Raw genomic sequence first — 11,674 nt, 5'->3', positions numbered from 1 at the left:
TTGACGTCCCTATACGGAGGGATGGTAGGGTACGCCGCCTGCCTCGCGGTGGCCGTAGCCACCTGAACCACCAAACTCTCGGGAGTTGGGTGAGAAGATAGGTAGCTGGGGTTGCTACTGGAAGGGCGGTACTTTTTAGTTAACAACTTGTTAACCGCCGGAAGAGACTCCGGGGTCTGCCAAGTAGCCGCCACCCAAAGTCAAATGAAACGGCAACACTGGGTCAGTGGACGGACCTTGATCCAAAATATCAGTGAGGTCATCCTGAACAAATGCCACTGGAGGACTGGACCAACCATGATACTCAGTCACTCTAGCCATTAATCTCCTATATGAGGATTCCGCATGAGCCCCAGGCTCCTGGACAGAAGTGGGTCTGGAATCCCCAACAGGCTTCACCGACTTGGATTTAGCCTTCCTTGGAGGATCCACAGTACCAGGGACCTCCATCGACAAATTCCTGCCAAATCGCCCGAAGGTGTTGAGGGCGTCGACGGCTTTGGCGTCGACAACAGTGCTGACGGCTGGAGTGAAGGCAAAGCACCGACCTCTGTATCCGACAGACACAGCGCCGACTGGACCTAGCACGTCTCTGACAATCAACCTGAGCCTTGTCGGAACGGGACCTCGACCGTTCCCGATGTTTATCCCAAAGGCGTGCGAGCATCGGACCGAGACCGTTCTCTGTCTGCTTCTTCCAAAGGCGCGGACAGAACTGCGCCCTGGGATTGAAAAATCAGCAGCATCTGCTCCCTGAAGGCCTCCCATTCCTCTGGAGTCGAGGATTTAGTGGGACAAGCCACTTTCCTCGCAGCGCCATCATCCGAGGAGGACGGGGAAGGCGACTGGTGACACCGCTTCTGGGAGTGCCGAGACGAGGAGGACGAGTGGTTGGACCCACTCCAGGATCGAGATCCCCGGTACTCCTTCCAACGAGGAGAGTCACCCCTGGAATCGTCAGTGGACATCCCTTTTGCAGCTTTTTGGAACATACTGGGTTTAGCACCACAGCCTACCTGTAACTTCCCCTTACGCTCCCGCAAGGCCTTAGCAGTCAGCGACTGGCACTTCGAACAGTCGTCGGTGTCATGACTCTCACCCAGACACCACAAACAAATGCGGTGCAGGTCCATAATCGACATCTTAGACTTATAGACCCGGCAAGTCTTAAAGCCAGACTGCGGAGCCGGAGGGGTAGACTAAGAAGACATATTCACGAAGAATAGACGAGGCGCGCCGAGCTCTCGAAGCAAACACGTTGGCGGAAAAAACAGAACTGAGGCTACGGGCGCCGTGCGTCATTTTTATAACATCCAGTGACGTCGCCCTCGACGGAGGTCTTCGAGGGACATCGACGCGAAGTTGGACGCCGTCTGGTGAAACATTTCCTAAGCAGCACAGCTGTGGACATTACATGTCAAAGATGTGGAATACGTTGGAGAACACAATTCATTCGAAAGGGGCTTTTATTTGTGGGATTTATTCTCCAATATGGCCCATGTGCCAAGGTCTTTTAATGCACTAATGTCCAGAAGGAATTTTTCATCTGGTGCAATGTTTTCGGTTTGGTTTGTCTGTTCCATACATGAAGGTTTGATGACCGTTCTTATTATCTCTGCATTGCTTTTCTGTTTAATAATTTTTTAAACAGTTTTTGACTTTTGCTTAACAATTTGCTGGGTGGGCCCGTTTAACACTCCCTTACAAACCAACCCATTCAAAGAAGTATTAGTCACCCTTTTTCTCCCTTGGGCGATCTCCTTGATGGTGCAAGTGCCTGTTTCCCTACATGTTTTAACTTTTGTCGAGCACTCGTTGCAAACTTTTTTTTGGGCCTTAGGGGCAGGCACAAACTTAACAGCTTTGGATACTTTTACTGAATGGACATTATCTTGTGTTGGTGGATCAAGCTCAACTGTCAGTGGGACACAAATCTCCTCATAGTCCCAATTGTCTTGCAGGTCCTCTGGTTGCAATGATTGGATACATGGACATGGGGCAAAGAAAGGGGAAACTGGACCATCACGTACCAACACAGACGAGGTCCTAGTCATATTAATTGGTTTATTTGTCAAAATACTTTGTGGTTTTGTGGGGGCAGAGATTGATTTTTCTGTCAATTCAGTAACCTATGTGAGAGAGTTTTTTTAATCTCGGCTTGGTCCTTTGCCAGTGCAGCTATCAGCATTGACAGTGCTTCAACATTCACCATTATTGTATTGATGCCATGAAGTATTTGCTTCTCATGGGCGTCCGGCTCACTATCCTCTTCCCTGTTGCTCTCGTCATCCTCGCTGCTGGTATCAAAAATATCAGGAGTGACCAAGAGTGATGTTCGGGCACTTACATCTGTTAAGTTTGATATATCAATGTCAATGACGTAATCACAGATTTGGGCAGGACACCCCTTTTCACCACCCAAGGAGGCGCGCCTCATTCCCACACACATCTTTAATAGTGAATTATTATTGTCTATAGTGTGCGAATGTGAAAGCACTGTCATCAACCAGAATCGCAGCTGTTTGGTCGTCTCCTTCAGTTCTCCCCACCTGGAAGAAAACTGTGATATCAGCTTACATCTGATTGATTTTATGGCATTCTTCGTCTGTAGCATACATTTTTCCCCACGGAGGTCGAGCTTTGTTTTTTGGGTTCACGCTTTAGAGCAGTCACAGTTCATAATGTAGTTCTGCGATTTGGTGCATGTTTCATCTGTAGGGCTGACCATATGTAATCTGTTAATATGAAAACTAGAAAAAACTCAGTTCAAAAACACTGATACACAAACACGATTTATTTAACAATACTCCATATTCATCTGCAAAAACATGTTCAGAACCACTCCTAATTTAAGAACCTGAAAACCAATCACAAAGATTTCAACGGGATACTTCTCTTAAGTACAATCGAACCCAGTCTATTTCTGCCTTCTCTCGCCATTACCAGACAAACAGAGCCACTCTAGTTCATATATCTCTCATCCAACCTGTTGCTGGATTCTGCAACTCCTCTTTCACTGGCTTGGCCTCACCTCCAGTTCACGGTCCAAGATTCTCCGCTAAAATTAAACACCTCAGTATTAGTTGAGAATGATGTTACGTGTATAGAGCTGCAAATTCTTTTACCAGCTCTATGTTATCACTGTATGTGTTCAATGTAAAGGGATGCAGACTGCTACTCTTCAGTTAATTATAAAAGAAATACATAATTGCCACTCAGCTGCTACTCCCCCGCTATAAAAAAAACACAAGAATTACATGCACCTTTTGAATTGATTCTTTTGTAATTTCACATACTGGCCATTCAAATACCTTGTGTGAGAGAGTGGTTGAGATATATAGTACTGAGAGCCAAAAAGGAATCAACAATGGAATGAAGGCAAACCTAAAGCTATTGCTGTCAAGGACAGAGACAGGATAAAGGGCAATAATACTATGGGTCATTTCTCCCCTGAACCACACCATGACAGAATGCTACTCTATTGGTTGCAGCGGTTCTTCAGTCTTGTAGAGGAATATCTGATCATCGGGTTGGTATTAGCATGCCTAAACGCTATGATGGTAAGATAGTTGAGTGGTTAGAAATATGACTGCCCACTGTTAGGGAGAATTCTCAAAAATGTGCTAATTCCTCTCTACCTATGAGACCCCTCCCCCCCCAGCTCTTTTGCAGAACTTTGGGACTTTGTACTTTTAATTCTATTTGTTTTCTGTGTTTGCTTCTTTTGGTACTGGAGTCTGACAAACTACATAGGCATCATCTTTTACAATTGTGTCACACAGCACCTTCAGTGCAGTGGCGCAGGGAAGTCTTTTAGATTTAGGGAAGTCTTTTAGATTTAGATTTTAGAAGGTTTCAATACCTTCTCTGCGATAAACTAGTTTCCCAGAGCAGTAAAGTGAAATTGACTTACTTGCTAGACCCAGCACACCCTATTTTACAACAGAGTGCTGGAGGGGTTACTTAGTATCCCGTGTCTAAATGCTCCTGTAACATTTTTATGTTACCCTTTCCTCACAGAACAGCTGGTGGCAGTGGTTTCGTTCCGAACAACCATGGCTTGCATTTACTGCGGCTGTTCGCAGCTCGTTCTCAGCTCCGGTAACGCTAACCGCGGGAGCCATCTTTTTCAAAATGGCACAGAGCCATCTTTTACACAATGGTCCCGGTCTTCTTTTTTCGACATGTCTTTGTGGAAAGGTCCTTCTAGAGAGTTTCTCTGTGTGCCAAACCAGGTTTGGTCTCTTTGTTAATTTCGCCTTTGGCGGGCTTCAGGAGTGAAACCCGCTCTGGATCCAGAGTGTCTGGGGTAGCCAGGAAGTGAGGCAGGTGCCCAAAACTCCCTGACCCAAAGGCACTCTGTGGTGATTAGCTGGCTGACTGTCCGGCAAGCACTGCAACCCTGCTGGATGAATGACAGCTAGGCTGGAATGAATGGGAGAGAACTGAATAAAAGGCGAGTCTTTTGGCTTGGAAGGCAGAGTTGACCACTGGACGAAGGAACCAAAGAAGAGCTTGAAGAGGACTGCTGCAATTCCTGGACCCTTGGGTTGCCCGGTGAAGCCCTGCTACAGTGCCAAAACACCAAGTTTGCATCGACAGGGAAGCCCCTGCAAGGACTTCTCCCTTTGAGTTGGTGGGACCAATCAACTCCAAAGTAAGCCACCTGGACACCCATCTCAGAGCTGGTTGCATTTTCTCAGAGTTGCTGCAGGAAACCGTATAGCCAGGAAGAGGGACACCAGATTGTGTGCGTTACTTTTAAGCTGGCCTAAAACTTTTCGAAGATCCTGCAGACACCCACGAAGCAGGACTGACCAAGCCTAAGCCCCCTAAGTAGAGTGCAGGACCCCAGAAGCAAGGACAGTCCACCTTGGCAGCCAGAAACCGCGTTGATGCTATTTGCGGTAGCTGAAACGCGAAACAGCCACTGAAAGTGAAGTTTGCCGGTTGCGGGTTTTTGGCAGTCCCAGTGCATTGCAGGAGTCCCCCGACATCCTCCCTCTTGTCCCCACGACTGAGGCCCAGGAACATTGAGATCTACAGAAATGCACAGGAACAAAAGTCATCAGCTGCATCTTTTCTTCTTTACCAAGGTACTGTAAAAGAAGTCTAAGAGAACTTACATCTTACTGTAGAAGTGCTTGTAACTTCCACAACTCAAAAGCTAATCAGCTTGTGGCCCTGCATTTGTAACTTGTGCAAAGACTTTTCCACAGACTTACCAGAAGTGCTTTATCCTATCCAAGACTTTGTCCATTGACTTTGGCTTAGCCTATTGAACTGAATGACTCTTCTAGTGAACTCTAAAAGTATCTGCACTGCTTAAGAATATTTGTGGTCTCTTGTGTTCTAATAACCTTTGCCTTTTACCAACTTTTAAAAAGTATTTTGAATGCCAACAGTAAGATATTAACGTCCCCAGCACCCTTGTTACTGAAGTCACAGGTTGTGTCTGTGGGCCATCCCAAAAGGGTCTTGTCTGATTCAGAAAACTCAAAGTGTACAGTATTGAAGTATATTTGTGTGTTACTATTCTATTGCTCCCTTCTGAAGAAGGCTTTATAACTGATTGATAAATAAATTAATAATTGTTTATGCAAGAAACCTTGAGTGTAAGAGTTTATTTGAATACCTGTAACTGTAAATCGTTGTGTAACTCCACTACAGCTCACATTTCCCCTCTTGAGATAAGCCTGGCTTCTCAACGCGCTACCAAAACTGTGTAGTACAAGCTTATACCAAAGGTTGGGTTGCCTATACCTGTAGTCGTAGTTGTTTGTAGTGTTCCCTTTCGCGTACTGCATTCAAACTTTGCCTAACACCCACTTATATTTTAGCCCTTCCAAAGTCGATAACACATAAACTTCAGAGTTAACAAAGTCTATCTACGGTACCTAAAAGCTATAATTTGCTGTTATACAATAATTGTGCTATCCAAAATACAGACATTGGAACACACATTCTGCAATTAATCTACTAAATTAGGCATACAATTACTGGGAGAAAAGGTTGAAATGATACTCTTGAATACCTTGTGTATGCCCCCAACACATCCTAGTAAAATGAATTTGCTTGGCCCTGTGCTTTTAAAACGATTCCAGCAACAGCATTGTATTAATGTCTCTTGTGTTCTTGAAGCCAATGTAGAAAATGACAGCAGAAAGGAAGTTCATGGGTAAGAAGATAGACGAAAATAATGTAAACTGATTCTTTTTTGGACACTTTCGAATCTGCTGTCGATTTAAACAAAAAAACGGTTGACTTGATATTAATTTATGATGCCCCCAGCAATTTTTCTTGAACCTTTTCATTGTTACTTCTTTATGCACCAATCTTCCACTCGAATGTGCACTCATTTGTTCTTCCCGCATGAAGCTTTAAATATTTCATCAGTTACTTTTTGGATTTCTTTTGCCTACAGCAACGTCCTATTATTTATTTTCACAAAATGGGGCATTTAAAGAGATACCTAATTGGTCAGAAAAAACACATCTGACTGAATCCAATTATTTGCCTCTATATCTCTGTATCAAATCACTTGGCTTTCTTGGAAACCATGCTTCCCTTTAGAGTTGTACTAATTTCTAAATTATGCGTAGCTCTGATAAGTTGCAATCATAAAGTAATTCATAAACAGAGGAAGTAATTCATAAACAGAGGTCAGTAAGACCTACAAATGAATTTGAGGGCCTACTCCATACAAGCCAAAACATGCACTTAATACAACACGAAGGTAAGTCATTCCCTCCCTTGGCAATGACACTGAAAATGTCTGATTTTACAAATATTCCATTTGTCTGACCCAAACATGCACCAGTGATACACATTTCATTTGATTTTACATTTACATAGTGTTTATAGTAAAACACTACATAGTAGTATATAGTAAATCTCTGAAATCGGTGGAAAGTAGAAGCAGCCAATATCCCTTCAAGGAAGATCACACCAGTGACGAGTCAATCTTTAAAGGCTAACAGTTTGGTCAGAAAATGTCAACTTGGTAACTATATCTTACAAAACAAAGAAAAGTTCAGGCCTTGAATAAATACAGAATCCACTTTAGAAACATGATCGCACACCATAAACCTTAGAAAGAAATCACAGTGTCTCACCCGTTTACAGGTATTGTAAGGAACTCATGGTGGCAACAGTAAAGACAGACACAAGTGATCACAGTTCAAGGATGTTTATTGAAAAATGAATGCAAGGTGGAAAAATGCCTAAGCTAAATCTAAGCTGGGAGCAAGTGTCGACCATCAAATGAAAAATAAGGCAGTCCTAGTGGCGTTGTATCAAATAAAAGGGCCTAGACTAAAAAAAAAAAATATTGCCAAATCCTTACATCTAATTACATAGAGTGAGGGATAGGATTTTCAATAAAGAAAGAAGTGTTCTCAAATCATAAGTCAGGATGGATAGGCTTTAGCCAGCGGTCTCCCTTCCCCACGCTTTGAACACAGGATAAGGTGGGACTTCTGAGCACAGTGCACGCTCGAGCTTTCCCAGCATGAGCCGACAGTTCTTGTACCAGCTATCTGGTTCTTGGATGGTTAAGTCTCTTAACAAAAGTCTCTTGCCTTCGAGGGCCTGATGTCTTCAACAAACAAACAAAAACTTATGTTCCATATATACGTTGGGTGATAGCTTCACCACTGGTCACACTCTTCTGGGCATAGACCCCTCACGAATCGTATTCAATAAAGCAAATAGCCAGCTCCTTTTTTTCAATGAACTTTGGGTGATAACTTTCCACCCCTGGCTCTCCCACTGCTGGGCTCGGACCCAAATGACACAGGGGGAAGTTCACTTCCCCTGGTCTTCCAATACTTATTGTATTCACGAATCTTAATGTCTTTTTTAAACAATTCAGGATTCACGCCTGGGTCTCCCTTTTTTGGGCTCAGACCCCTTTCAGATGTCAGCCTCCCTCTTCCGGGTTCACTATGGCTCTTCTTACTTTTACAAAATTGTTCACTGTGGACAACCCTCTGCCGGGTTCACTCCTGTCAACACACTGTTCATAAGGACTTCAGGCTTCGCCCCTTTTCATCAGCATCCGTTTGCAGGGTTCATTCTTGCCAACTTTTGTAACACTCTGTTCATACACTCATTTCACCATGCCTTAATCGCCTGTCGGTCAAAGTCTGTCTAATGTACAGAGGATTTTGCAAGACCCCTGTATGACCACTTTTACCGTTCCTTTACAGCCTTCCCAAGGCGTTCTGGTATTTGCAGTTTCAATAAACATAGGATTGACCAGAGTTTCTTGCCTGGGCACCCACGTGGTGCCAGATTCCTCTGTTGCTGGTTTTCCCCCTCCCTTGTCAATTGTATTTTTAAGCTTCTCAAATGTTCAAATTAGCTGTTGGCTATTTTTCGTTCAACACAGTCTGGTTTGTTATCGGCTCTTCCCTCGATTCACCGGCTGTGATGAACCACTTGCTTTCTTCTCCTTCGAGTCAAGGTTGGTACCATAGAGACCTGCGTCTCTCCTCGGCGTAGTTATCAGCGCAGAAGTGTCTCATGTACCGTAGACATCTGCTGCAACATACGCTGGCTATTGTTCGCAGACTTATAATTCCCTCTGCGGAGGCTTCACAGGCCTGGTCGGAAAGGGCAAGGTCGTCTCCCTCCATGTCACCCTCTCGGGCAGCACCATCTTTCTCCTCCTCTTGAAGTGCCATGGTGAGGGAGCTCTCAGGTCGTGCGGTCTGCCTTGCTCGTCTCATGCTCGTCTGTTCTACCTTTTATCCCTGTGAGGAAGGGAAAGGGCCGTCAGGTGTGTGAGATTTGGGTCAATTGCCTGACTTTGCCTGGCCGTTAGGTTAGGACAGGTCAGGTAAACAGGTTCGTACTTAATCCGTTGTCTTCTGTGGTATGTCAGCGTTTTTGGGTTGAAACAAGGGGGGGGTTAGAGTATTTGAATATCCTACACGATAAGATGGAGAAAAGGTATTAAAAGACTGGGGTTGATTAGTTAACTTGGAAGGATGCGATGGATAGGGTACGTGAAGCAAACGTGAATGATCGGGATTATCATAATATAAAAAAGGTGGTTTGTGGGAACGGTAGTGTTTTATCTGAGCAGGTTGGGAATGCAGTTAATGGTAATCCGAGGGACAGGAAAGAGAATAATCGGAAGTATTCTGGTATGTAACAAAGACAGCGATTCTGGGAGGTGTAGTTTCTCATTGCACTGGAGTCTGAGTTCTTAAAGAGTTTACTATAGACTGATGGTTTGTTGGCTTTGGATAAGGGAGTTTCATTGAGAGGAAATGGGGTAGATATGCTTCCTGGACTTCACCCTCTTCACCTGGTAAAATACAGCATCTCCCCTTAGTTCTTTTCCCAAGCACAACTTTGGGTTCCCCTACGAAGGTGATCCTCCCTTGCTCGTCCACCCCCACGGTTTCTCACAGTATTTACCAGACTTTGAGCAGGTACAACTTTCACAATCCCCAAAATAATATATAAAGACGAAACTGTTCCTAGTCACAATCCAAACTTTTTTTAACTTCATGAGCTTTCAAAACTGGAAGAAAAAACAAAATTCTCCCCCACTTTTTTATTTGGACAATTGCTTCCTTTATTTGACACTGGCAAGTTGTACACTCTTTGGGAGTGAAGCAACACCACAACAATTATGAGAATCTGATGATTCAAACCTATTCTATGAAATTAAGCCGTCACAATTCCAGTGCTCCACTTGTTATCAACTGTTAAATTAGATTATATCAGATAAACAGAAACATAATGAAGGGCGCGTACATTTACAATTAGGCATGTTGGGTTGCAATATGACTTCATTAGAAATTCAGGATTCCAAGTCGTGAGTCACACGGAGTCTGGTTGGCACATTATAATGCCTATCGTCCTCCGTTATAAGGGACACCACAGGCCAATCTTCTTGGTCGTTGGGGTAACGTGTTATAAATTCATCTGTTTCGTGTTTGTAAAGTCGATACACTTTGATCGTATGCTGCACTGCGTGTCCAAGAAGAAACATTTCCACCTAGGGATAAAAAGAACAATAGTTTATTTTACAATGCCTCTTACGGACATGCAGGATGTATTTTTTTTTTTTTAAATTAAATAAAAGTTAATGGTTAAACATTCCTTGGATTATGGCAAAAAATATTCTCCCTTATTAACACTGATAGACGCAATCGCCTAGGGCATGTTTAATTAAGTTGCATGAAGGTGAGAAAATGGTCTTCTGGAAAACAAAGTACCCAGCTAAAGTCAGAAAGAAGAAATATGAAGGTCCTGTCCCTACCTAATAACGATTTATCGAGACAATGGCCCTCATTAGGACCTTGGCGGAGATCCATGGTGCAATTGGCACCATGGTCCATGGCGCTAAGCTGCCAACTCCGCCATGGTGGTTGGCGGACTTACCGCCCCATTCCGACCTTGGCGGGGCGGTAAGTCCCCAATCACCATTTACCCTTCCCCATTCCCATTTTTGCCCCATAGGGCATAATGGGAGTGGGGAAGGCGTTAATTACGCCACCGTAAATTACGGTGGCGTAATTAACAACGAGGTCCCTTAGCGCCATGGATTTTAACACCTGCTAAAAGCAGGTGTTAAATCCGCCATGGCGCTGAGGGAACTCGTACTCAGGCGGAAAGGGGCGCCATGGTTTACGCCGGCGTAAACCCCTTTCCGCCAGGGTCGTAATGAGGGCCAATGTGACAAAATGAAGCTGAAGTTCAGGCTGGCTCGCAAAAACGCAGTTTCTTACTCAATGTTGTAGCTTCTGTACTGTGAATACATCAGACTACAAATTCCTGGCAAGTGCTTCACAGCATCAGCAGGGATGGGAATACCTGTCACCCGAGTTCACAAGAGGAAGTAAGCTTTGCACTAATACCCATCACCAACAAGCAACTGCTTAACCTTTCTTCCTTTCTCTAAGTGGCAATATGATATATGGAATTATAGATGGGATGCTCTAATTAAAGGATTACTTTGTTGGATTCTTTCTATGCAAGGCAATCCTGTAGAAATCCGTTGTGGCCAAATAAAATATTGCCCCATGGCTCAAGGATTAACAAACCTACATGACTATCGAGGATAGCGGTTTGGAAGTTTAAGATAGGTAAATTGACAATATGGAGGCATATCTAAGCTTCTCACAAGTTGAATGAGGTGAACACCTGTCAGGGCCTGCCCAAAGCTTATGTAGATTGATGATCCTACGAGATTACCGGAAATAACGAGAAGAAATGTGTTGCTGCGGCCGTAAATGGTTGAGTGAATGACATCCTGAACCCTCAGCCAGTCATAAAATTGGAGTATTGAGGTGACAGAACTGATGGCCATATAGCAAACTAAGCTTACTGGCATGTATCATCAACTTCACAAACTAGTAATACTTATTGATTTAGATTATGTCTGAAATGGATTTGTTGAACGCCTGATCAATTGAAAAGCCATGGTATCCTCTTTGCCAAGACAAAACCCTTAAATGATGGAAAGTTAATCCAATAATAGATAATTTAGTGACATCAAATGTCCTAATTTACTGGAAGAAATTAAAACGAAACAACAGGATCCTGACAAAACAGCAAATGAATAAGTGTCATGATGCCCGCTCCCGGGGAGCCGGTTCAAGCCCTGCGTCCCCGAAAGCGGACATCCAGTCCCCAAGGAAGGACCCAGCAACCC

At 43.9% G+C, this 11,674-nt stretch overlaps 1 protein-coding gene across 2 annotated transcripts in view; it reads right to left on the bottom strand.

Annotated features, from left to right (window-relative positions):
* Positions 1-7,173: 7,173 nt before the first annotated feature.
* LOC138497164 (ubiquitin thioesterase otulin-like) overlaps positions 7,174-11,674 on the bottom strand; it is a 1,020,877-nt gene continuing 1,016,376 nt past the window's right edge. For both annotated transcript variants that reach the window (XM_069620446.1, XM_069620447.1), the window contains exon 12: positions 7,174-10,015. In XM_069620446.1, coding sequence (XP_069476547.1) covers positions 9,818-10,015 — 198 coding nt within the window. In that variant the 3' untranslated portion in view covers positions 7,174-9,817. The remainder of the gene's footprint in view (positions 10,016-11,674) is intronic.

This window comes from Ambystoma mexicanum, chromosome 5q (genome assembly GCF_040938575.1).
Source record: "Ambystoma mexicanum isolate Mex_15411 chromosome 5q, UKY_AmexF1_1, whole genome shotgun sequence".
NCBI classification, from domain to species: Eukaryota; Metazoa; Chordata; class Amphibia; order Caudata; family Ambystomatidae; genus Ambystoma; species Ambystoma mexicanum.
Note: the sequence above shows the minus strand (reverse complement) of the source record. Positions and strands in the feature narration are given on the sequence as shown.